This window comes from Corvus kubaryi, unplaced genomic scaffold, assembly GCF_017639235.1.
Source record: "Corvus kubaryi isolate FWS band 111438036 unplaced genomic scaffold, C.kubaryi_AGA036_p1.0 37391, whole genome shotgun sequence".
In the NCBI taxonomy this organism is placed as follows: domain Eukaryota; kingdom Metazoa; phylum Chordata; class Aves; order Passeriformes; family Corvidae; genus Corvus; species Corvus kubaryi.
The window spans coordinates 9277007-9303012 of record NW_024581130.1 but is presented as its reverse complement, the minus strand read 5'-3'; the positions used below and the strand labels follow the sequence as shown (position 1 = coordinate 9303012).

Sequence of the window (26006 nt, the reverse complement as noted above, 5' to 3'; positions counted from 1 at the left end):
GCGGGGCATGGTCCCGGCGCCGGGGCCGGTGGCGGCGGCGCGGAGCGGGCGCGGAGCGGTGGCATGCGGCGCGGAGACATGCGGCTGTGCCTGCGCTCTGCCCCGCCGACATGGACCGCCGCCGCCGCCTGCCGCCACCGCCGCCGCTGCTGCTGCTGCTCCTGCTGCTGCTGCTCCGCGCCGCGCTCGGCGCTGCCGGCCGTCTGAGCGCCCGCCCCGGCAACGAAGGTGAGCCGCGGCACGGCCGGGTGACCCGTTTCTTCCTCGTTCTTTCTTTCCGCTATTCACACCTTCTCTATTCTTCTTTTCTTTTTTTTTTTTTCCCCCCCCCCCCGTTATTCTCCCCCGCCTCGCTCCCCGTTAAGGTGGTCCCGTGCGGCAGCGGCTTCTCTTTCCCGGGAGCGCAGGGCTCGCCCTGGCACAGCGCGGCCGTGCGGGGGGTGGGTGGGTGGGTGGATGGATGGACGGATGGATGGATGGATGGGTGGACAGCCGCCCCACCCGCCCCCGAGCAAAGTTGGCGGGGGCAGCGCAGCCTGTGCCACCCGCGGCCCTCCACCAGCGATGGGCAGCCAGGAGCCCAGCCCCGGGGCGAGGTGGCACCGGCGGGGACGCGAAGGGGCAGCGCCCCAGCCTCGGCAGGTGCCCGGGGCGAGCCGCCTCTGCCTCAGCCTCCGATGGCCCCGCCGCCTTCACCCCGCTGATAACTCTGAGCTCTTTCGCATGGGCACGGGTGCGTTAGTCGTCCTGTCTTTCAAAACTTTTAATTAATACGAGAAAGAAGCTAGTTCCCCTCCAAAACCTCCTTCTGGTTCCCTAGCGGATTTGTGTCGGATCGTGTCGTTTGTATCGGATGTGCATCAATGTATTCAAGTCGTGTTGCGTGTGGATGTGAATGTGTGTAAATTTACGGATACAAAGCATGAATGGTTTGTTTTCTTTTGCTGCGTTAATTTTTAAGATGATATTTGCTGAAAACCCATGCTAGGTTTCAGGGAAAAAAAGTAATGACAACTGGACTCTGAAAAAGTGATTGAAATACTTGAAAAAAAACCCCTAAAAGACCCCTGTCCTTTTCCTATTAAAAAAAAAAAAAAAAAAGGAGCTTTTTGATTGCTCGCGCAGTGAAGGCGCTCGGCATGACCAGGATGTCCAGTGCAATTATCTTTAGGGATAAAATCCAGAGGCCAAAGGGTTGTGAAGAACTTCTAGCACCCAACAACCATGTAAAACTTGCACCTGCTTGAGTTACATGGCTGTGTGGAGAAGCTCTGAAAGCTGTCAGAGCAATTATTTTTCCGTTAGCAATAATGCTGATGTACTTACTGATATTCTGTGTGCTTGTGCGATAAGGCGGTGAGATAACAACTTTAAATGATTTCTGGAAGGGATAAAGAAATATAATAAAAAAATAAAGAAGGAGAGGTGCAAACTTTAGAAGTCCTGGGTAATCTTTAATCACTTGGTATCATTGCTAGGAAATAATTATAGTACCATTATACAAGAAGAGCAATATGTCATCTGTTTGTATGTTTCATGTAAATTTGTTTTTTATGCAGTGCTTTATAGGTTTTTTTTAAATGAGTGTGCTTTCAACAGTCCCTTTTAAGCCTCCAGATAGAAGCTATTTTGTAAATATTGTCGTCTCTCAAAAATCATTTTCAGAAATGAAAGCAAGAGTGTGAATAGGGGTTACTGTTGTCTTATTAAGAGCTCTTTGGGAATGGTTGTGGTTCTGTCAGTCAGCGGAGCAGCTCTGCCTCCATGGCGGTGGCAGGCAGACGCATTCTGCAAACTGACACTGACTATGCCAGAGAGATATGGGAGCATTCCAGTTTGCAAAAAAACCCCACTTTTTGTGTCTTTGTTTCAAGTCGCTGGCGCTGAGAATTGAGAAAGGAGGGAAAATATGAGTATCATACGGAATGCATGTTAAGTACACTTTTTCAAGTCAGCTTTCAGCAAATGCTGCCTGCCTTCTCTCTTTTCAGCTTCAAGAGCTTGTACAAGATGAGCAATATTTGCAGAATTGGTAGTGAAAACAACAGTAAAAATGCAGTTACTGGAGTGTAACCTGATTTTGAGTGGCTTTTTTTTTTTTTTCAAAGTATATGTTTTGCTATGCTTTTCAAAAACAGAAATACTGACAGTTTCTTTTAAAAAAAGAGATCAACTTTAAAGGGCTTTAAAATTTTTTTTTAACCCCCCATTTAGGAAAGCTCAGTAATTCTTTTATTTATTTACACTATACAGATTGATCATGTGAGTTTAGAAATCTTAATTATTATAATTTGCTGACCCACTAATTTGATGAACAAGTGTTAGCATGCAGCTTTAAATTATGTCAGAAGATGATGTTTTTCTCTATTAAATAATCTTTTTCTAACCACTTCATTTACATTTCTGCTGTTGTTCCCATAAATTTCCTCCCAAAACTAGAGATAGACGTTTCTGCATTTCTCTGGAGTATTTACAAAAGTTTCCTTTTTCCACTACTGAGAATAAAAAAAGATGTGTTTTGGACAGCGTTTGTTAATGTAGGCAGGCAGATAAAAAGTCTACCTTTTTCCCTACGTTTTGTATTAAAGCTACTGTTGAAATTCTCCCCATAAGTTGTTTTAGCAAAGGATGGAACTAATTTTTGGTGTGTTTATACAGCTTAATCTAACTTCTAGGGGATGTAAATGTTGCAGTGGGCACGTAACAAGAGTACGGGCAGAGCTATCAGAGAAATATTTCCTAAATTTATTTAACTTTAAATAATTATTTCTCTTTTTTTTAAATCCAACTTCACTTAACGTTTGCAATTAATATTAAAGCTGACGACTGTTAGTGGTAATACTGCAATGGAAGTGGATGGGATGAAGGGAGAAAAGGATGAAAGAGGGGCTGAAGACAAACTGCTGGCTTACTGCACTTTGTGGTGTTCAATGCATTCCTTTTTTGTCTTTTTCTTGGAGAGCTCGACATTTTCTTAATTTGCTTCATCCCAGAGAAGTCTCATTTAGAGTTTTTTCTGGATAAAAAGTAAAATTTTTCCCTCAAGTTTGTTTTCGAACTCTCTGCCGTGCTCATGAGAAATCTGCCTGCGTTTTCCCTACGCAATCACAGGAACCCAAGGAGGTTCTCTGAAGCTCAGATTTATCTGTGTTGACTGGTAAAAGGTGTGTGCCATTTTCTGCGGGGCAGGAAGGTGTCAGGAAGATTTAACATCCAACTTTTCCAGTTTGGAGTTCACAGACCGAACCCCGTAGGTGCACAGAAACCACAGGTTCTCCTGTTCCGTTCTGTTGGATATTTTCTGCTTGGTGAGGATTGTGTTTCTTTTTTTCTTAGAAGGATGCAATTCTCTTTCTGAATAATTCCTGTGGTATCAAGAAATCGAATGGGGAAATTTAATAATTTCTCGTCAGTCTCTTCTGTAACTATATTGCCTGCCTGGGGGTACCAGCCACCTTAATTTCACTGTTTTATAACCCACAACAGTTAACACTTGACCTAGGTCATTAACAGGATTATCAGCAAATTTGTTTAAGCTTTTACTGACAACCTGAATTGCTTCAATAATATTTTGACTGTGCAGACAGGAAACTTCTTGTAACCTCTCAATCTAGCATAAAATTAATTTCTTGAGAACACAGCTACCAAAAGATCAATACGGGAAATCTGCTTACGGTACTTGGTTTCAGACAGTGCCTGTTTTGGGTTTACAGTAAGAAGATTCCGATCAGCCTCTCTTTTCAGTCCGTATTGGATTTGGAGATGCAGTTTCATCTTTTGAGCATTGATTACCATCTCAGAACTTTGCATAACTGCGCAATTAAATGCACCATTTTTATCTGAGCTGGTCTCTGTTAACACTTAAAGTTGCTAAAGACAATTTACTGTGCCTTTGTAGTCGTGACAGCTCTTGGTGTGGTTTTGTAAAATCTGCTGCTTGCACACGGAACAAAATACTTGCCCAAGTCTTGCATCTGATTTTGGGAAAGGCTGGCAATACTGGGAACTTCTCAATAGAATCAGAAGGGGAAAATGCTTTTTACAAATCTTACTTTGCTCTATGTCATGTATCATTAGGTCAGGGTAAGTCTTCATTTCTCGTGACACAATTCCTGCTGCTGCCCCTGGCTTGCAGCTGAGTGTTTATCTGCGGAAGAAGCTAAAAGTGGGTTTGGAAGTCTGAATGTGATACCTTTTAAAATTTAGTTTCAGAAAGCTCAGAGTCATGGGGGACTAGAGGACTGTTTGTCATATAGCTGTGTCTTATTCAAAGCTTCTGTGCTTAACCCTGAGCTGTACAATTAGACAAATAATAAACATGTTTTAAAATTCACACCATGGTGGTTTTAAAACCAGGAGAAGTTGGGTAAATGCATCATTTTCTGACAACATTTTTGATAGTAGGCTCTAACACGTGGAATAACTTATTTTCTTTACTGTTTTTCTCTGGGCTTTTTCTTGACTTACTATTTCAGCATAGCGTATTAAAAAGTAAAATCTCTGAATTGGCTATAGCAAACTTAAAGCAGGTGTTTGAAACACAGAGATGTGCAAAATACAACGTATTTGCTGCCCAGCGAAGCACTCAGGGCATAGAAATGGGTCAGAAGTCTTCTGTACCCTCAGCTTCAGCGAAGAGGCACCACCAGATGGGCAAGCACAAAACAGATAATAGGCACACCAAGTTTAACAGTTGTTTACACAAAATCTTTACAAATCAGGAGTGTGTTCTGATTGAACTTTAAATTTTTCATTCCCATCTGGGAGGATGTACAAATTAGTTTTAATTTTTTTTTAATTATTCTCTGCTGGAGTTAGGTAAATTGCTATTAGTATACTTACTTTTTGATTCTTTTGGAGAATTTGCAAGTTTTCCTCTAGGAAAATGTCTATAATTGCTCTTGTTCTTGTAATCCCCACTTGATGAAAGTTTAGAAATACGGACGCAGGTGTTCATTTTCTTGTTTTCAGAGCTCTGGATTTTATCACCAGTGAGGGTCACTACAGAGCTGTTACCAAATACCACAGTCCTGTTTGTGGAGTTTTATACAGAGCCTGAGTTAGTGCCATAAGGTACCTGTAACTCGTGCAGCTTTGTAGCTGCTCTCTGATTTTTCTGTGAAAGAAAATAAAAGTAAGTAAGTAACTGGAGAGAAATCATGCCCTTATTTTGGTGAATTTCAAAGCTCTGCTCTGTGGAGCTGATATTGAAACCCAGAAGATAATTTTGATACCCTAGGGTGCAAAATGGGATGTTTCTAGAGTTGTTAGATAAATCTCCAGAAGTGGGGCAGAGGGCTTTCCCTAACCCACTGCCTTTCTAAAATGTAATTCCAGCATCCAAAGAGTGCTTTTTCTGGAATGAGACATTTCCTTTCTTTTGCATTGTTAGATTGGTTGAAGCATTGCTGAAAACACATTTGCAAGAAGGAAAAGATTTGCCATAAGAAATTATAGAGTGAAAGAGAATAATTTTTTTGTTTACAAAAGCATCTGACTACTGTTAAATGATCCTTTTTCCTAAATATTTACCACAGTGGGGTAACCCTTATTCCTATAAACATTTTAGAGCAGTGGCTTTTTTTTTTTTTTAAAAAACCCCCATATTTAAATGGTTCTAGACAAGAAGTAAAACTTTTAAAAGAAAATAGGTTAATTCAGAAGATTAGATATGAAGTCCCAGGAGTGTAATTTTGGAAACAGAGCATGGTAGCAATTTGTGGGTTTAGGATTGTATTCCCCAGCAGTAGTCTTGTGTTTTTTAGTTTCTTAGGCGCTTGCTAAATCCAAGTGCAAGTACTCATTTTGCAGTGTGAAACAGATGCAAGATTAAAATTCAGTCCGTTAAATGGAAAGTTCCTTTCAAATTTCTGCAGTGAATCAATGAAAGAAATAAAGATGTAGAAGTAAAGATAATCCTGCCTGAAAGGAACCTTGTGATGGTGACAGAAAAGTTCCAGTCTGCAAGAGTGACAGGGAGCCAGAGTGAAACACCAGCACGTAAAGCCTTACATTTGCAGAGATGCTATTAAATCAGACACATTGTAAGCAGAAACGTTTGTACCACTCTCCGTTTTGGTGGTTTTTTGTTTTTTTTTTTTTTTTTTTTTTTGTTCATTTAACTACCATGTCCTGCTGTTTCAGGCAAAATATGGAGGAAAATCCCATTAATCTGCTGGAAAAATATTGATGAAAGAAGAATAGCGGACCAAACGAACAGTGCTTGAAACTTGCTAGCAATTAAGAGAACAATAGGTTGAATGTTAAGGTTCAGTCAGGGCAGTTTAGTGTAATATAGTGTGGGAATGGTGCTTTTTTTTTATTTCCATCTGGTTTCTCATAATGTTTTTATATCTATATTTGGATAGAAAGATTTGAATGGCGTTGGTCTCTTTTTTTTTTTATTTTCTTTTCAAGAGTGACTAAACCTGCTCAAGTATAGCTGCCTCGCATAAGAAGACAGTAATTAAAACCTGAAACTTTTAAATTGGTGACTAGGAATGGAGGGTTTTGTAGAAAATCTAGAATGACAAGTTACTCTTTAAATAAATTCCAATTAAAGCACAAAAATATGTTTTGGTCCGTGGTAGGCTTCCCACAAACTTTGTGCAGTAGCAAATAATAACAAGTGACAGGGGATTTCTTAATTTAATTGCGGAGAAGTTAGAAGGCAGCTAGAGGGGGTTTGTTTGACTTTTTTTTGAGAGGCAAGGCTTTTTGAGAGATCCCTTTTGGAGAGGGAGAGAAGGATTAAAGGAAGGGAATAGGTAGGCAGAGATGAAGTGAAAGTTGGATCTGAATATTAAAAAAATCAGACCAAAATCCAAACTGTCTCTGATTAATGGCAAAGTTAGGAACCCAGAATTCAGCCCTGCCAGGGATCTGAACAGCGAGCAAAGCACAAATTAAGAAATTCCTTGCCTCCCTGCAAGTCTGAGCTGTGTTTACATTAGTAAGCATTGTGCCTCTGATTTACCAGTGGTGAATTTGAACAGAGGCTGCAGTTAAGAAAGGGTAGAGGCATTTTTACCATTCCATTTAATCTTGCTCTGACAGTGCTTTCTTTAAAAAAGGAAAAAAAAAAAAAAAGCAAAGCAAGTTATGTCTGCCCAGCCTTAATGTTCATGGAGAACACTGACTTGAGGCCTTTATATTCAGACAGGTTCTGAGATGGTGAGGGCCTTACCCTGCAAAAACTTTTCTCCCATGCGTGATTGACCTCAGAGAACAAATGTGCTAGCAATGCTTGAGAATTCAGCTTTCCTGGAGTACGTGGTTCCAGCTGTGGAAAATGTTCTGTGCTCACCGAAACTCTCTAAAGAAAACCCAGCTGTAGGGAAAACTCATCAGGTTCTTTATTCCCAGCTTACCTACCCACCCTTCCTCTCATGTCTGTGCCATTTTTTCTGTCCCTTCCCTCCCAGAAATCAACATTCAGCCAGAATGGATAGAAGGCAAAGCTCATCTTTTTCTGATTTTGAGGGCTGTGTGTCCAGTCCTTTTTTTACTAGAAGCTGTTTACCATAGAGGGGATACTTTGACCCTGTAGATGCCCAGAAGAAAAGTCACGAGAAGAATTAAATGTTTAATGGCATTGCTTTTCCTGAAAGATGGGCTAGAGCTAGATAGAGGGTGTTTAAGAAATTAAAACAGAAGTTTTCCATGCAAACCAAGGAAAGAAACACTGGAGAAGAGGCGTGAGGAACATGGTTAGTTTGTAGAATAGAATGGAAACCTGAGCCCTTTGTGGTAAGGTGGTGGAAGCAGAAGAATAAGAAGACGACAGGGGTATGAAAAAGTGTCTTGTGGGTGGATGGGAATAGAGCAGTCATTCAGTCATTTACCTTTCTTATAAATATTTGTGTTTCTCACATATGGAAATAGTGAAGATGTTGGTGGGGTTTTGGTTGCAAAGGCAGCAGATGAAGTCGGGGCAATTCCATTTTTCATACAAATAGCTCGGCACACATGTTCTGCATTAATTACCTCCATAAATTCTGTTAACCTGGCAAACAATGAAAATATCATGTTGGTGACATCACTGTATTGGAATATAAAAATGGGTTCAGCATCTTGATTTTCTCAGCATGACATTTGAGGAGATTTCTTCTACTATTGGCATTTTACTCCTGTAGTTTGCACCGTGATGTTGAGTCGTTTGCTCTGTGGGTTTATTTTATCTGTGGGGCAGCCATGTAAGGGCCCAAGCATTCCATGTAAGCTGGAGCTTTTTATTTGTGGAGGTAGAGAAGAAAAGATTGACAAAATTACCAGGGCACTCTTGAGTACGTGGCTTTCCAACTGTAGTACTTCAGGATTCTCAGAATTGTTTTACGATTCTAGACTTCTCTGTTTTAAACTTAGAAAAGCAAAACTCAGCCAAGCCCAACCCAACTCTCTTTATTTTTGTTTGTCTGTGCCCCATGCAAGGAGTTCCTTAAAAGCAAAATTTTATGAGTTGTGGCATGCTGCCAGTTGGTTCACTTGGGGGATATCACAGCCTTTTTAACAAATGAATAGTCATTTCCTGGACTTATGCTCTGGTCCCTGTCTCAAAAATTTCTGTCCTCCAAAGGGGTATTGATCATTTGCTGTGGTTTTTGTTGATTTCAGGACCTTGAATAGGTTTGAACTGCAGTAAAATCTGTGGGAACCTTGGAACTTTTAGTTGTGGGTGTTATGCATGCCCGAGAGTCTCTTCTGTGACACTTTTTGGTGTCTAGAATTCTAGAAACTGAGCGTGTCGTAGTAGGTTTGGAATTCTCAGCTTACCTTAAGTGAACTTGGACACTGTGACTCAACATTTATTTTCCCCTTTAAGTTGCTAAAAGTCTTCCTAAGGAGGATCTTTGTCACGCTCCAAATCTACCAGACCTTCAGAGAGCTCAATTCTGTAAAACCAGTGAATACTGGAAATTACTTTTTTTTTTTTTTCCCCAAGGGAATGTAAAAGTTAGATGTGCAGTGTGGTTAAACCTTTCTGAGAAGTGCTTTAGAACTTACTAAAATTATATGAGTAACGTTTTCTGTTGAGTTTTGGCTAGACATTTGGTGCCATTTTATGTGCCTCAGGGTTTGGGCACCCAGTGGGACTGATAAATATGACACATCCTACAAGAGACCCACTTCTGTTCTGGGCTGATAAAAGGCAGGGATTGGCAGGGTTTAGGTAACTGAATCTCATCTGTAGTTTCTGGGGTTTTTTTCCTCTGAGAGGGGAAGAAAACTTGGGTTTTAAAGGGAATTTAAACTCCCGTTCAACACAGTAGCCCCCATTTTGCGTTTGCATGTTTAACATGGTGCCTCAGTGATATCAGATTTAATGCCAGAGTGGTGGAGTGGAATGAGATCTGTAGGATTTGTATGTGAATGTGAGTTCAGCTAAACTCTAATTCAGGTATGCTGAAGCTTTATGCCTCTTGCTTTTTGTAGGAGGTACTGGAGAAGGACCAACTGGAACTGTTTAAAAAAAATGCAAAGAGGTGAAGGCGACACAGTAATTTGGAACCCATTAGGTTAATCCATTTTTAATTTTTATATCCTTGTCTTAATGAAAAGAACTGGCACATATCAACTTACAGGAAATAGCCTAATAAAACCAAAACCTTATTAGGCCCCTTTGATAAACAGTGCATTCCAGCCCACCACCAGTCATATGTTTTTGCATCTTGGAAATTGAGCTTTGTGCCACTTTAACAATATCAAGAGAATGCTCATGTTTCAAAGTAATAAAAAAGAAATAAAAATCTGCTTTGCCCGTGTTCATCACTGAGAGTGGGTGGATCATTGTCCCTTTTCCACAGGCAGGCTCCATACTTAGCAAAAGGAGGAGGACCACTGGAGAGCTTCCACTTAACATCAAGTGCAGGAGATATTTTTATTTATAGGGATTCCTGCACTGCTGATTGCTGTCCTGCATTCCCCTCTTCATGGCAGCCTTTTGAGAGGAACTTGCAGTGAGGTTGCTGCTTTGGCTGCTTCTGCTTCTTATTTTTCAGATATAGGAAAAGCTGAGGTATCTAAATCTGGCCTCAGATGCTCTTGGGGAGAGTGTTTGATAAGAAAAGTAAAATCTGGGAGGAGGAAAATTAAATTCTTCCTCTTCAAAAGCCACAGGAAGCTGCCATAAAATTAGAATTTGCCAAATCATCCGAATTGATGGTGGAAGCTTTTATGGTCTGCAGAAGCAATAATCTCTAGGGTAACTTAAAATATTTTGCTAGTCTTTTGTCTTTTCATCTGATATTTGTAACAAAATCTCTTAATTTTGGAAAGTTTTTACTGAATGTTGAAATGAAAATAATGAAGGCTTGGTCTTTCCAGTCTTCTCTGAAGATTCCTGTGTTAAGTATTGCAGCAGCTGTTTTTAAATTCATTTTGGTTTTCGCTTGCTTGTTCATCCCTTGCCCCCACCCTGGTGGAGTCCTTCAGTCAGCAGTTTGACCAGAGATTGAACATGACAGTTGCCAAATTTGCACTGTTCTGCACAAAATCATATTTGTATTTACAGTGTCACGGTGCAGGGAAGGAGGGCTGGAAGTGCAGACCTCACAGTGCTGTGTCTCTCTCAGGACTGCAGCCTGGCTTTGGGCTGCAGCAGAAATCTCAGGTTTGGAGAAGAGTTTTTTGGTAAATGGGCCGAACTCTTGGCATGTGGGTTGGGAAAGTGCTGTAAAGTTCTACTGGCTGTTTATAGATCATTTTCTTCTGAGCAGTGCTGACATCTTCACTCCAGTGTCTGAGGGGAAATGCAGGACCATAAAATCACAGGAGGCTTGACTTTTATTATTGGACAAGCAGCAAATTAGGCTACTTAAAACCAGGCTTCATTGTTGGGCACCCTTTTTTATTTGTTGTTCCTTCCCAAAGGTTTCTTGGTCTGCTTTAGCCATTTTCAGCATGATTTTGGCAACATCAGCATGATAGCTGATCCTAGCTGGCAATTAAAATTTCATCAAAGTGCAACTCTGGCGTTGCCCGAGTTCTGCCAGTCTGTCTGTAAGTGTTGGTTCTAACCCCAGAATAATTTAAAGACACAAAGGTGCTCTGCTGCCACTGCTGGGGCAGTAGAGAGTTGGGAAGACTCAGGTCTGTGCTCATAGGGGGGTGAAAATACGGGTGCAAGCTCCCTTTCCTGGGAAGGGTTCACCATTCCAAAAATGTACATCAGGCTTTGCGCTGACTCCGCTCTGTCCCACCCCAAAACCAAGTTCTGGCTGACTTCCTGCCGCAGAGTATTTTCTTTGCTGCTTGGGATTATATGGCACTTTTCAATTAGACATTCACCATTTTAGGTTTTTTTTTATGTTGCATAGGAAGTTTAATTTTTCCCATTTGTTGGCATTTTTCTAACAACTAACTACAGTGTTTCTAAACTGGCAGTTTGATGCCAAACAGGAAAAGACAACGTGGTGGTGCGAGGATTTTTTACGCAGTTTTTTTTAATATTAATGGGAAATGTTAATTAGTTGAAGAAAAAATATTTTGTCTATCTTTTGACATTGGCTATTGCTCTGTATTTTCTTTCTAAAGAAGACCATTTGGAAGTGGTTTCCAGTGGTGAAGTTGTTTGTAGGTGGTTCTCTAAATATTGTAAGTTGCAAGATAGTGTCTCCTAGCAGTCTTTCCTCATTTCTTAGGCAAGGAAGGGAATCTCAGAGTGATTCTACCTGGCACAACATTTGTTTGTTTATTTTTTCCTGGGGGGGGGGGGGGATATTTATACTGCATTCAGTTCATTGTAGCAGTTATTACTCCACGTGTTTCTGGACATGCTGCAGCTTTCAGACTGTGCTCAGGAATCACTTTAGTTTCGGTTTCTTTTCTTTCCCTGACGTTACTCCTGATGGAACATGCTGTTAATGAGCCCTGAACCATCACTCCCCAATCTGGAAGCAGTTTCTGGTAGCACGAGTGCCATGTTCCACCCAAGCCTCCATTCATCTTCTGCTTGGTGCCATGAGAGGCAGAGTGAAGGAGCTTTGTGTTTCACATCCACATCCCTATTCCAGTTCCGGAAAGAGATTCATTTTTTCCCTGGAAATCTACATGGAGGGAGCTGATAATTCTTTCTCTTGTGGTTGTGTGTGGGGAAGGCCAGGAGAGTCAGGCAGGAGAGAGCCTCTAGAAAGAGAACTTGTTCTTAATTGGCATTCTGGGGCTGTGCTGGATTGGCAGAAGTACTGCATTGTAGTATGGTGAGCAGGGCTGTTTTACAGGGGGACCGAATCACTGGTTTTCAGAGTCAGAAGTCATGGCTGCTCATCTTGATACCAGTAAATTCTCCCTCAGAATTACCACCAGTTTTAAGCCGAGTTAATTACGTGATGGGAACCAGTGCAGGACACTGAGATTATTAGACAGCACTTTACTTATTTAAAGTTGCTTTATGAGAGCTCCTCTGTGTCTCCTCAGCACAACCAGGAATCCTTTCCAAGGCATTCTGCTGGAAAGAATCACTAGCAACAAAACTGTTCAGCTTTTTTAAGAGTTAGCCCTGGTAACTGCCAGGTCGACCTCGGAGATTTTTGTAGGAACCAGCTGAGTGATGATCACAGAGTTTTGCAGGAGGAGTTGATACAAGGAGAGCAAATCAGTTGTGTGAGAAGCTCAAAAACTTCGTTCATGTAGTAAATATGTGGCTATAGGCATTTGTAGGATATTTAACGATTGGCTTTCATTTAACTTTAATTGTATGGGGAAAAACAAATGAGGATCACACTGAAAAATGCCTGCCAGTGATGCTCTGACTTAATATATCTTCATGAAACACTTAATGAATTGGTTCACAAAATGAACCCGACCAAATGTTATATTTTGTTACACTAAAGGATCTATCAGAATTGAGAGGAGTTGTAATGAGTTAATGTAGGATAAAGTGCTTGTGTGAAGTTTTACTTTTTTACTTTTTACCTAACCATCCAAATCCATGAAAAAAGAAATAAATGAGACAATGAATTTCTAACCCATTCTTTATGTATTTCTTCAGTCTTGGTGTAGAAAAATGCTATTTTCTCCTCCAGTTTCCAGATTAGTATGTAGTAGTAGGACATACAATGACAAAATGTACTACTGCCTCTCCCCATCATTTTTGTCTAGAGACCAAGACTGCATCTTTGAAGTTCTGCATTAATTGTTTCCTCTCTGTTGAGGTGTGCAACTCTCTCTTGAAGTCACAGGGGAAAATGAGTGTCCTAGAAGCTTTTATCAGGGAGAGGGAAATGTTTTTTGTCAGGTTACTACTTGAAAGGAAATATGTTTTTTGCATTTTAGATACTGTTAAAGAACAGCACACATCTGAACCAGAAGCCTCCTGTAGCCAGTGTGAAAGCCTCCCTTGCAAGGATTTCTAAAAGTTAGTGGTTCCAGTCTGAAGGAGATGAGGAAGGTGGAATGAAGGAGAGGAGGTGAAAAATTGTTCTTAACTTGATAGATTTGATCCTGATGATGTCAAGATGCCCCATGGCCGAGGTACCTGCCTGTCATGGGGAACTCTGAATATTTAATTGCCACCCATGTCCTGTTGTGATGCCTGTGAGGGCAAGCTGGACCTGCTGGGCAGGTCTAGAGAGGGGAAACTGCCACCTGGCCGTGGATCCATTGCCTGGTAATGTTTTGCAGATGAAACTGGTGAGTTTGGTCTGAAGTCATCAATTTCAGAGTGGCTGCAATCATGCTTTCAAGAAGCTCGTTCTTAAAGAATAAATATGTCACTTAAGTTTACTCCTGAGTGATTTGCCTCAGCCACTTCTTGCCAAGTGATTTACCTCAGGAGCCACACTTCCTTCAGCACCATGCAGTGCAGGTGCACAGCAAACAGATCTGTCTCATCCCGGGAGATCTAGAATCTGTGGGAATTTCTACTAACAAAAATGAGAAGTGCACTTTTTCCTTTTGAGTTTTTATTACTGTTTCCTTTTTACAGATGCAAGCCTTGCTGCAGAATAGCCTGCCTAGGGCCCTGTGCACTCAATAAAGGACTGACTGGTTTTTCTTTGTGTACGTGATTGAGGACTTGATTCAGAGCTAAGGAATATGTAGCACTGGATTATGTTCTTTCTGTCAGATTAGTAAAGATATTTTGTTTATTGATGTAGATAAAACAATGCTACTGTTTTCTTTGAAAGGGGAGTATAACTGCAGGGGGAAACATTTTTCCCACAGAGATGGCAGGGCAGCTCATTCATGGCAGTATAGCAGTGCATATATATCCATACAAAACACAAATATGTGTGCACACAAATGTAGAAAACATGTATATTTATGGTTCTTTATGACACAGTCTTATTTATAATCCTGTACACCCGTGTCTCCTTCTGTACATCCTAATTAACAGTAAAAATAATGCCTTCAGAGAGCCCTTTTTTTAATGTGGTGTCCAAAATTAAACAGCAGTTAAAAGGAGAATGATGAAATAATACAAATATCTTAGCTGATATTCTCCTTCAGTTTTTTTGCTTCCCATTCTTCTGTTTACTTGGAGCACCAATGCTCAGGCTATCTGATTCTGTGGGCAGTGACAACCCTTTGGGTTAACAAATAGAAATTGAAGCTGCTCAGACTGCTACAGTGGCCACCTCTAATAGATCTGTCATTGTCAGGTGTTAAAATTTCCTAGCATATGGTGAGATTTATTTCATTTCTCATTATCATTAATTTCCATACTGAAGGAGGGAAAAAAAAATAAAGGGGGTGTGGGGGCTGGTGAACACACCCAACAAGAGTAAGCCCAGACTGCAGATAATAAATATTACAGTGTTGCCATGTTGAGTATTAATACTTCATTAGTTTATATATATATAGAGGTTTTTTTGGGTTTTTTTTTGTACAGTATTTTGTATAAATTCACCTGTTCTGCTTCATGTTGATAAAGAAATGGTTACTTAGGGAAGTGTGTGATCTAGCACTTGGAGACTGTATGGCCAAGATGAGGAAGAGAATTTATTTTTGTGCTTGTATGAAATAAATAAGTAAATGCCAAAAGAAGAAAATCCTTTAATTTGAACGTATGTATTTATTTTAAATACCTGTTGTGTCTAAAAATAGGTATAAACCCACTGAGATCTGATTGACTGGAAAATGCCTGTCAGACTGTTCACAAATAAAATCTTCCTTCTTACAGTGAAAATTATTGCATGGCACAAAAAAAAAGAGGTAACAGCAAGATTAGCAATCAGTTGATGGCCCTCTTTAAAAGTAGGCTTGTCTGAACTTGTAACGTTGTAAACAATTACTTTTGTATCTAATGTGTTACACATGACATTTAGAGAACGGTACTGCAAGACAATCTGAGAACAAATTAGATCAGAAGGAAGAAGGAACTGCAGGAAGGACTTTAATCAGCTTTCATTATTTATTCCTGTATTCTGAGAAAATTATAGATGCCAAATCAAATAAGGCCTTTAATCAAATAATGTTTCAAGTATTCAGATCTCACCAGTGCAGTTAGATGCATTGACCCAAATTTCAGGCATCCAAGGGGAAAACGCTATGGTTTGTGCAGCTGATAGAAGAGTTCTGTTCCCACACCCTGCTGCAATTAATTTAGCCAGTGATCCATTGTTTGTTTTTTGTCACTTTTCTGTTTTTCAGAAGTTCCCCTCTCTGCTGTTCATAGTGTTTTAAGCTAAACAAGACGATCCTTTTCATTTGTCTTGTCATTTTCTTCTGTGCAGCTTCACTGCCAGGCCACCTGAACAAATCAACGGCTCACAGGGTCCTCAGATAAACGCGGCTCTGGGTGTGGGTAACTGAGGTTAACTGGGCAGAGGCAAACAAAACTCACTCCTCTTCGTTGTGTCTTCTTTTGTAGTTAATCTGCTGGATTCAAAAACAATTCAAGGGGAGCTGGGCTGGATCTCCTACCCGTCACATGGGGTGAGTTCACTAGAGTGTGAAATGGAAAAGTGCTGCTACAGACCAATGTGCTATTTAACCATTGTTTCCTCTTCAGAGGACACTGTGCAGTAATGCTGGGTCTTTGGAGCTGCAAAAATAGTCTGCTCTGAATGTGCAAAATATGGCTTACGTAGCTGTGGGGCCTTCTCTTTAGAACATGTATCCCACTGCAGGTAAACCCCAGGAAGGCCTCGCTCCTCATGGAGAAAAATGAAAGCAAGAGGTGCACTGAACAACAGCAGCAAAAAGTTCTCTTTAGGTACTGCTCCTTCTTCTGTCATAAAGTGTATTTCTAAAAGAGATCATGGCTCTGCTTCATGGTATTAGTTGCTAATTTGTTCAGATGGAAGTAGCGGAAGGTGAAAAATGTGTGGACATAAGTGGCTGATGTAAGTACTTGTTTGTAAATTTGTGCTGAATTGTTGCTGAACTGTTCAAATTATGAGGTAAAATATTACTAAAGAAATGTCTAAATAATGTTCTAGTGGTGGTTGCTGGTTTTTTTGTTTGCCATGTATCCAGAGCTAATGAAACGAGGCATTGTATTGGAAGATTTAGAAGTGCAGTCCTGAAGCATCTGTACTTTCCAGTTTGCTAACTCCATCATTTGTACGCAGTTTCTGCCAGCAGCCTCTTTTAAAAAATTTTTTTTATAACATTATATTGATGACTAAATAGTGTGTATCTGTCTAGTGCTGCTGATATGTGTTCACTCCCCCCCTTCATGTCCCTGTGGAACGTGGGTGTGTGTAGGAACATCCCATGGCTCTCCTTCTGCATTACATCGTGCAGATATGCAGGGTGGCTCTTGCATTCTTGCATTCTGTTTCCTCAAACACAAAAAAACCCACCTGGTAAACTGAAACCCCTGTGTCCAGAGCTGCCCTTGCTCTCAGAGAAGGCTGGGCCATCAAGTCTTTGCTTAAAGAAGGCACCTGTGAGACTTTCTTTTGCTGTTCTTTCTTTTTTTTTGTACCTTTGGGCAAGCTGTTAATTCACCTTTATCACTTTTACAGAATCAGTGGTAACAGTGCCTTTGCATCTCTGCCTCATGGGATTCCTTTCCTAATGTTTAAGTTGTGCCTTCTTGATATTAAGCATTATGCAGGTGTTTAGCAGTATTTAAGGATGAAGGTTTGGTTTATTTTTTGAGTTTATGCATGGATTTCTCTCCATGTCTCTGGATAAAATTGTTCCATTCTCATGGGGAAGAAGTGGGAAGAGGGTTCATGTTTCCTCCCAGTGGCTTTTTCTGCTGACTTTTCCCAACAAGAAACGTCTCTAAACAGGATGTCCAAGAGGGAACTCTCCAGCAGTTTCTGGCTCATCAGGGTTGGTTTTTTTTTGTTTTCACTTGCTTTTTTTTTTTTTTTTTTTTGTGAAGCCTTTCTCTCCCAGCTCCCGCTGCTCCTCTGCTTTGCTCTTCTGCTCTGTTCAGCTCCTTGCAGCTGTGCAGATCTGCTGCTCTGATCCCTGCAGCTGTGTCTCCCCTGCCTTGGATGCCTAAAGCAGTTGGTAGGGGATGATGCAGGGTATCATGGGGGCTATAAGTAAAACAGATGTGCTGTATTACCCCACCTAAAAGGGCCCCCAGATCTGTCAAAGCCGATTTTATTGGCTTCTGCAAGTTTTTGTCAGGTAAATCCAGCCCAACTTGTTGTTTGCGTGTGTTTGTACATGGTGTTCCTATTTGCTGCCATATCCATGGATATTGAAGCCAAAGTAAATCATGGAATTTCACTGATGTTCTTACAAGTTAATGAAATTCTTAGTTAAAAATCGCATGGCAGTAAATTAATGTAGATCATATGCTGTGACTGTTTTTGGAAGAGAACTGAAGCTCTAAACTGTAGTCTTCACAATACCCTGAAATTTTAAGCTTGCATATTGAAATATAAATGTAAAGTGTAGGAATAGCAATGTTTATCCTATCCCAATTGGCATTTTGCTGTAAGATGGTGACAACTTGAACATCGTGTGAGAGGTGCCTTCTTCTTACAGCCCTTTTATTTATAGTCAATTAATTAAACCTGGTAAATATGGCTGTGTCTGTCTCTGAGCTAACTAAAATATGAACTTAAACTTCAGTGGAAAAACATTATAATAAAGATGTCACATCATATTGAAAGATTGCTAATAGCAGAGCTGTGATTTACAAGGTAAAGCTGATAGAGCTGCTCTGGAGGCTGTGACTCACAAATGAGAATATTGGTGTTGTGCCAGTTCCTCTCGAGCGTGCAGCAGTGTTCACATAAAATGTCATTACACCAAAGCTGGTGACTTAGAGAGTTTTTAAAAATAATTTAACTGAAGTGTTTAACAAACCTCTTACTAGGTTAATAATTTTATCCTGTTAATACATGATACTGATTGATTTCTGGCAAAATGACCCAAATCGATTGGCTCTTGTTTCCAGCATTTGAGCATTCTTTATTCCAAGTTGCCCTCGACTTGGGCATATGTAATAATAGCTTTCCAGCAATTCCTGAATATTCATGTTATGGTTTGTAGCTCATTTGTATTCAGGAGTTTGTGTGATCCACATGAGCACACTGTGATGGCAGTGGTTCAGACTCTGGTGAGTAATATCACCCTGGAAGAATGGGATCTCTCCTTGAACCATCCCACCCAGCCACAGCCTTGGCTCTAGGAACACTGATCTGGTCAAGCTCATTAAAGCCCCGTCAGCCCAAAGCGTTGGCCCCTCCAGAAAGCAAGGCACCAGAATTTAAAAAATATAATAGCAGGTTTTGCTGATGCTTGAGCATGATTGGCAGCAGCCACAAGGCCTCTATCCTGTGCCACCATCCCCAGCACCTGCCCAGGCAACCTTTTTGTGTTGCCAATCAGTCAAACAGCAGCACCATTTCTATAGGTTTCATTAAAGGGGAAAGAAAGAAGAGCTACTTAGTCTGTGCAGAGTATATTATTGATATGCTGATTAAGCATAATGCAAATGATCATTAACCGTAATTCACATAAATTACAGCAGCACAGATGTGGGGGTTGGGATAAAGCAAGTCACTTTAATAATATACAATAGAAATGTGATGGATAATTCACATAGGACAAAAGGAGTACAGTCTACAACCTGCTCTGCATATTCATGGAGGGAATTGTATTGGTTTCAGCATCATTTTTTAGGGAGAAAGATGTCTGACTCCTGCTCCATGGTTTTTTTTGGGAAATTTGAAAAAATAAATATATTCGTGACATAATCTCAATCCATCGTTCTGCACTCACCCAGCTTGTGACTCAATCTTTACATGTTTATCAGTCAAATTTATGGACTTGAAATTTTGGGCACAGTTTTTTCATGTAGTCAGTAGAAAAGTAACAGAGAAATCACTCTTATCTTGTTTTGCTTGTAGCTAGAGAAGGGAATGCTGTGGCATTTTTTTACTGTCATGTAAGAGATAATTGTTGAAAAAGAAACCAAACCAAGTCAGGAAAAACAAACCACAGCAGAAACAGCCCTAACAAAAAAAATACCTAACCGCAATGTGTTCTGTACACGACTAAAGTTAGTAAAATGCAGGCAAAATTTAAAAGACTGATTGGAAAATAAAGATCCTATCTTTGATCTCAAAAGCTTCCTAAATCCCTGAGTTTCTTCACAAATATTGGATTTCTTTGAGAGCTGGTCATAGTCAGCACCTAAACTTTGGGCATGTAGTTTGAAATCTGGTGTGAATAACAAATCAAACTCATCATTTCAGTAATGGAAACTGGTTCATGAGTATTAGAGGAAAGAAGGATAGCATTCCCTGCTCCTGTAATAGTTGGTGGTGTGTTGGGCAGGCTAGAGCCTGCCTGACTGAGATTAATGAGAGTTTTTCCATCAACCAAAAATTGGGTTAGAATCAAAAAAAAATCCAAATGAAAGTGAGGAAAATGCCTCCTTTCTTATATTTCAAAAGCCTGAAAGTAGTTTGTCACATTAGCCTGCATCGCTGCCTACCCAGGCTGCTGGCAGCCTCTTTGGCTTCATTTGTTCTGCTTTCAATAGTTGGCTAATGTGTGGCACTGTAAAAACTTTTGGGTCTTTTCTTTTTGTGGGATATCATGGACAGAATGACTGCAGAAGAGCTTGACTTTTATAAGCAGTCCCTTGTGACTAGGTGAAGGTGGAGGAGAATTTGTGCAGAGTGACATCTGGGCTCTGATCAAGGTGCACTCAAATAAATGGTGTTCAAGAATCAGTTTCTCAGGCCACTGTGACTGGAAAGTTTCTCTGTTATGCAGAAGATGTTTTGCAGATTAATAAGTATTTCCACAAGGTTTGTTTTCCTGCAGCTTTGTGTCTTGATGTTAATTGCATCCTGTGCTGTGGAAGGTTTGGATTTGGTTTTTTTCAGTAGGTCCTCAGTGCTAGTGGATTTCCTTGTGTCTACTTCAGCCTTCCCTCTCAGCTGCGCACATGAACTCTTTCCCTTCCTTGCACAAGTCTCATATTTTCACACCACTGCAGAATCTCAGGGCAGCTGAGCTGTCAAAAAACCTTGAAACTGGCCAACAAAAATACAAAAATTTATCAGACGCCTCATTTTAGTTTTCTTTTGATGCTGATTGATGTCTTAGCCTGTGTTCGTTTTTTGTCTGACACCAAACTTGACAACTTCTGCTGTATATAAAGTGGGCAGTGTTGCTGAAATCACTAAGTGGTTGTGAAAAGGAGTTTCAAAGTGAGTCCAGTGATATCAAAAAATTGGTATGAGACAAAAACCTGAAACTTAAAGATATCTTTGTAAAACAAAAAATTAAGTCCTTGTTTTAAAAACGAAAATAAACATGCTGTGCTTTATACTTTCTTTTTCCTATCCATTAGCAGTGGAATTTCCTCAGTACTTCTTAAAACAATGTGTTCTGTTAAAATCAAGATTTATCTGTTTTGCCTGAGCTCTGGTGTCCTTACAACCTCATACTGTTACCCTGCCTTCCACGAGTTGTGTATCATGTCTGAAATGCAGGCAGACTATTGTGACGTTTGCAAGTCAAAGGAACCACTTGGGATTCTGGTTTAGCGATTCACAGACTTTGTTTCGTCTTTCAGTGAGTGGCTGATTGGGAAAATAATTTTTTTTTGTTAATCTGCTTATTTTTTTCACTTCAGTCGGTCCTTTTGGGGTGCACTGAAAGTGTATTTGTTTCATTTGATTCTTTTTTCGAAATACTGAAAGCGTTAAAAAATAAGAGTTTTCGTAAGTTTTTCTCTTCATCTCAGTTTTCTGTAATCAAGCCTGTGCTCTTCCTCATTTTTAGACTTCTTGTTTTCTTTCTGCTAGAATAAAACTCTCTGAATGTATTGCTGTAAAGGGAATGATTTTGCTTTGAAGAGGGACATTTAAAAATCTGCCTGATTTTTGAATTTTTAAAAGTCTCTTCGTTCACACTCAAGTCCTTGAATCAGAATGCAATGGTGGTTTCTTCAGTTTGTGGATACTGCTTTTATACAAAATCTGAATGAGTAAAAAGAAAATTGTTTGTACTCTATTTTTTTCCCCTTTCTGATAGGTATTTCTGGTGACAATATAAAGCTATGAGATAGGCCAGATTAATATATTAATTCTATGAATGTTTTTATATCAATGACTGCTTTTTGAATAAATGTGAGTTTTGTTGATATTTTCAGAAGCAGTGTGTGAGTAGTCAATGACAAATTGTATTTTTGGTGTATTTTAGCTGGCTTTTACTTGTGTTTCATCTGTACACTGTTTTTGCTACTTGGATGCATTTAAAAATGAAGTTTAAATCAAAAAACTTGAGTGGAGTTGACTAAAGAAATAAGAGAAATGCTTTGGGGAAAAAAAAAAAAGACATTAAGCATATTACTTCAGATTTTTATGCATCCCTGGTCTTGTTAGGAATTGTTACCAGAAAGAAATGCCTTCCTTTTTAAAATGTGGAGCACTGTGATACTCTTAAGACGTGGTTTTTTGATAATTGCAGTCTGCATTGCATTCATTTGAAAAATTCAGTGTGATCATAACGGTGCTGTGTTTTGGTACATTTTTGAAACAGCTTTGAAGTTGATCTAAAGTAGAAACTGTGCTAGTTTCAGTGATTATTATTAAGGGAGGGAGAAAGGCTTTCTCCCCCCCACTTTTTTACTATGTTACTTCAAATGATGAGATTTCTATTAAAAAAAAAAAAAAGTTGCAACAACAAGAAGAAAAAGTAAGGCCATGTCTTTATACCACACTTTATAAAAAAATCCATGGACACCCTCCCTGTATTTCATTAGTCTCATCAGTCCTTCTATTTACTGGTAATAAGTTGCTGAAGGTTGGGTATCAGTTTTCTGTGGTTTCAAATAAAAAAGAAAAAAAAAGGAAAGAGCAAGTTTTGGCTTCTATTCCAAGAGTTAAATAAAGATCTTACTTAAAATTGGAAATGCAGATACTTCAGCTTCCAATTTTCCCTTTTAACTTTCAAAGCTTAGAAGCAACATCATTCTCCTCATGGGCAGACTTTTATTTCTGTCAGCATAAATCCAGGCCATTTGTGAGAAGTTCTCTCAAATGGTCTCATCGCCATGAGGTATTTTTCATTTTGTAAGGAAAGGCTCACTTCATAATTTTATTCTTTTGTGCTGAATTTATTTGCATAAACCAGAACAGAGCAAAGTAAATACAGGAACTGTCATGAAATGCAATATTATTTATCACAGGGGCACACTGCAGTCGGTTTTAAGACTGTTTGTATAACATCAAGTCCACAAGACAAGCAATTCACGTCTCCTGTTAAAATGCCCATAAATGTTTTCTCCTGATAGCTTTGCTGTGGTTCCATTTATGGTCTCAATAGTTTGGGTAGGTGGTTTATTCTGGAGTTTCTTTCTTATTTCCCCAAATGTCTGTACGTATTCAGTGTGAGATTGTAGTTCTAGAAGAGTGTTTTCTATGCTGTAAAGTCCTTTTACAAGGAACTGGGAAGTGGGCACGAAGGGCACTGATGGCTGTGCAGGGTGAAGGAGCGAGACTCGCAGGATGTTCCGAGGCAGGAGACACTCGTTGCTCGATTTCCCTCTTCCCCCAGTCTTTCAGAGTTGTTTGTGAAAATAGCCTGAGGACTGTGTTAATTAATTTCCTAATTTCGCCCGCTTTAACTTGCCCGGAGCGGCTCCCAAGGCTCGCTGCGAGCGGGAGCAGCGTCCAGTGCTGGCCCGGGAGGGGTCCCCGGCCAGAGGGACAGCGCCTTCCCTTCCTTCCCCGCCGTGCTCCGGCCACCCTCACCCCAGCCTGGGCATGGCCAGCCCTGGGGACACTGCGGGACGCGCAGGGACGGGCTGCGGCTCGCTCGGAGCCGTGTGTGATGATGATGAGTATGGTGGGAGCATGACCCACCTCGCTGTTCCCCTCCCAGCCGCCCGGCATCCTGCGGAGTGCCCTGCGGGGATGTTGGTGTTGGTGTCCTGCACCAGCGGGAGCGGCGGGGCTCAGCCGGCACAGCGCAGCCCGGCTCGCTCCGAGCGCAGCATCCCGCCTCCCGTCCCCGCTGCTGCCCTCCCGTCCCCGCTCCTGCTTCCCAAGCCTCATCCCACTTCCCATCCCCGCTCCTGCTTCCCAAGCCTCATCCCACTTCCCATCTCCGCTCCTGCTTCCCAAGCCCTATCCCGCCTGCCATTCCCGGGGTGTGTCCCGGCAGGTGGCGATGTTCCTGCGGCGGGCAGCGGGATGCTCTCCCGCACCTCCCCGCTCCCGCGTGGACAGGCTCGCCACGATTTAGGCAGCTGCTGTGGGTCCCTTGGGATAAACCATCCGACTCCAGATCACAGCCAGGCCCGGTGTTTCGGTTCTTGGTGCCCTCGGTTTGGTGTTTCACCCCAGCACCTTCTGCTCCAAACTCGTGTTTTGTGCTCATGTTCTGCTTTTAATCAGTGGTTGAGCTCAGTGAAGGCTGTGCGGTGCGGAGGGCTCTCTGCACGGTGTGTAGATACCATCTTACACGTAATGAGGTGATGAAATCTCGGCGTTTTACTCTGACATTCGGCCACTGTGTCTGTGGCTTGGTTCTTCCTGCCTAACAGCGATTCCTCGAACTTTATTTCCAGCTGTTGGGTTTCCAGAGGCCCCAAAGGGCAGCTGGGACACGCGGAGTGATTTGGTTGCTGGTTGTGTGTTAGCCCGAGGACGTGTGGATGAGTGCTGTGCTGCGATGTGGTTTGTGTGCTCTTGCAGTAGACGAGGAGGGGCAGTCAACACCATCCTTCCTCAAGAGCCTGACAATTGATTTTAGTTGGACTCCAGGGGAAAAAAAAAAAAGAATTGCTCTGTGTTCGTGTTTTTAAACAAAATAAAAGCCTAACCCCAAAGTGAATCTCTTAAATCTGGAGGAAAGTTTCTGTTTACAGCAGCTGAAACTTAGTTTCTAAATTGGATGTTTATATGCTGCACTTTCTGAGTAGAAAGGTAGGAATTAGTATCCTGTATCAGTTGTTTATCTTGGAATGTTAAGGGTAGATTTGGACCACTAATCCTTTAATTAGTGCTTGTTCAGACTTCATTGATATCAACAGAAGCATTATAGTGAATTAAGTTGGTTTAAGTTAATTCTCCCAAAAGTTATGAGTGATGGGAGAGGGCGATAATGTTAGTACTGGTTATGACTCAGGCTGCAGAATGGCATAAATCAGAATCTACTTTTCAATCAGAATCGTCATTAAAATGTTGTGCTGAAATATGCCTTATTTTCAGAGATGTAGATTACCAGGGACATATTAAAATGTTGTTCAGGAGTGTTGCCAGGAGGCCATTTACTCCATCCGGTCTCCTGCTCGGAGCAGGATTATTGCTCAGGTTCTACCAGGTCAGCAGCTCTGGTTTTGGATAGTGGAGTCTGAGGATGGAGATACCACAGCCCTTCCAGGCAGCCTGTTTTAGTGCCACAAAGTCTGCTAGTGGGTAGAATTCTGCCTGATGCCTAACCTGAATTTCTCAAGACACATTTTGTGGCTATTTTCTCTTCTTAGACCATCTGCTGTTACTGAGGAGAGTTTGTGTTAACTCCCTTTCAAGTTGTTGCAGTCTGTAATGAGATCATTCCTCAGCTTTTCCTTTTTACAGGACTGAACAATCCCTGTGTCTTTGCAACAGATTTGTCCTCAAAGTTGATATTGAACAATCCTGTTAGGTGTGATGCCATACTCACTGCTATCCTGGCTTCCTTAATGGGAAGGTTAATGTGGAAAACCTCTACTAGGATGGTGGAAAAATATCCAAGAATGGGATGAAGTAAGGATGTAGGTGCTTTATCTGTGTAACTGGTTGAGTGTTTCAGTCTAGAAACACTTCACAAGCAACACTGCAGTTTAGTTTACATTCCTTTTACAACCCAGGGATTTATGTAAGCTAAATGGGTTCTGGAGGGATTTCTTGAAAAGAAAGGTAACAGCATAGTGTGGCTTATTTCTTCACAGCTCCTAAAAATGAGAAGTTTGGCCTTAAACTAACTTGTGATCAATAGCTCTTGTAAAAGGAGACATGTTTGTCTAAAATCTGAATGTTTTCAAGACCTTTTCCAATCTTAAGAGCTTTTTCAATGATGGCAAAAATTCTTAAGATTGTATTTTCTACCCAGAAGGGAGATTTTGTTTGTTTAAGTTTCAGTAACAGAAATGCTTTTTGGAATTAAGTGTTTTGAGGTTTGTTTTTTTGGGCTGTTTTTTTTGTTTTCCTTTTGGTTTTTCTGTGGTTTTGTTTGTTTGTGTCTTTGTTTGTTTGTGGGGTTTTTGTTTGTTAAAAAAACCCAAACATTTTCTGTGGGTAAACAGGATACAAAAAAAAGAGAGCTAAGTAAGCAGTGGCAGCTGAACTGAAGGTGAGAGCTCTGAGTATGGTGACATTCAACATTCAGATCTGTGTGGAGAGGTGTCAGGTGTGAGGGTGAGTGAAGGATCAAGATTGAAATCTCCAGAAAGCAACCTGGATTTAAATTGCTTATGGGGCTGTTTCTGCTGCCTTCCATCTGGAAGGCTTGGAGCTTCTCTCCCCTGTGACAATAGGGAATAAAGATGCCACAACAACCTTCATGTTCCAGAGAAAAGACAGAACCCTTTGGCTTCTTTGAGAGGGAGAGAGCTTGGGTTAACTCCTGGTTTCCCTGAGACT

At 40.9% G+C, this 26006-nt stretch overlaps 1 protein-coding gene across 5 annotated transcripts in view; it reads left to right on the top strand.

Annotated features, from left to right (window-relative positions):
• EPHA3 (EPH receptor A3) overlaps positions 1-26006 on the top strand; it is a 186284-nt gene that overhangs the window by 4592 nt on the left and 155686 nt on the right. For 2 of the 5 annotated variants that reach the window (XM_042037903.1, XM_042037902.1), the window contains exons 1-2: positions 36-228; positions 15812-15876. In XM_042037903.1, coding sequence (XP_041893837.1) covers positions 111-228; positions 15812-15876 — 183 coding nt within the window. In that variant the 5' untranslated portion in view covers positions 36-110. Of the gene's footprint in view, positions 1-35; positions 229-15811; positions 15877-26006 lie in introns of those variants that run through there. The other 3 variants (XM_042037905.1, XM_042037904.1, XM_042037906.1) reach the window with 2 other exon arrangements.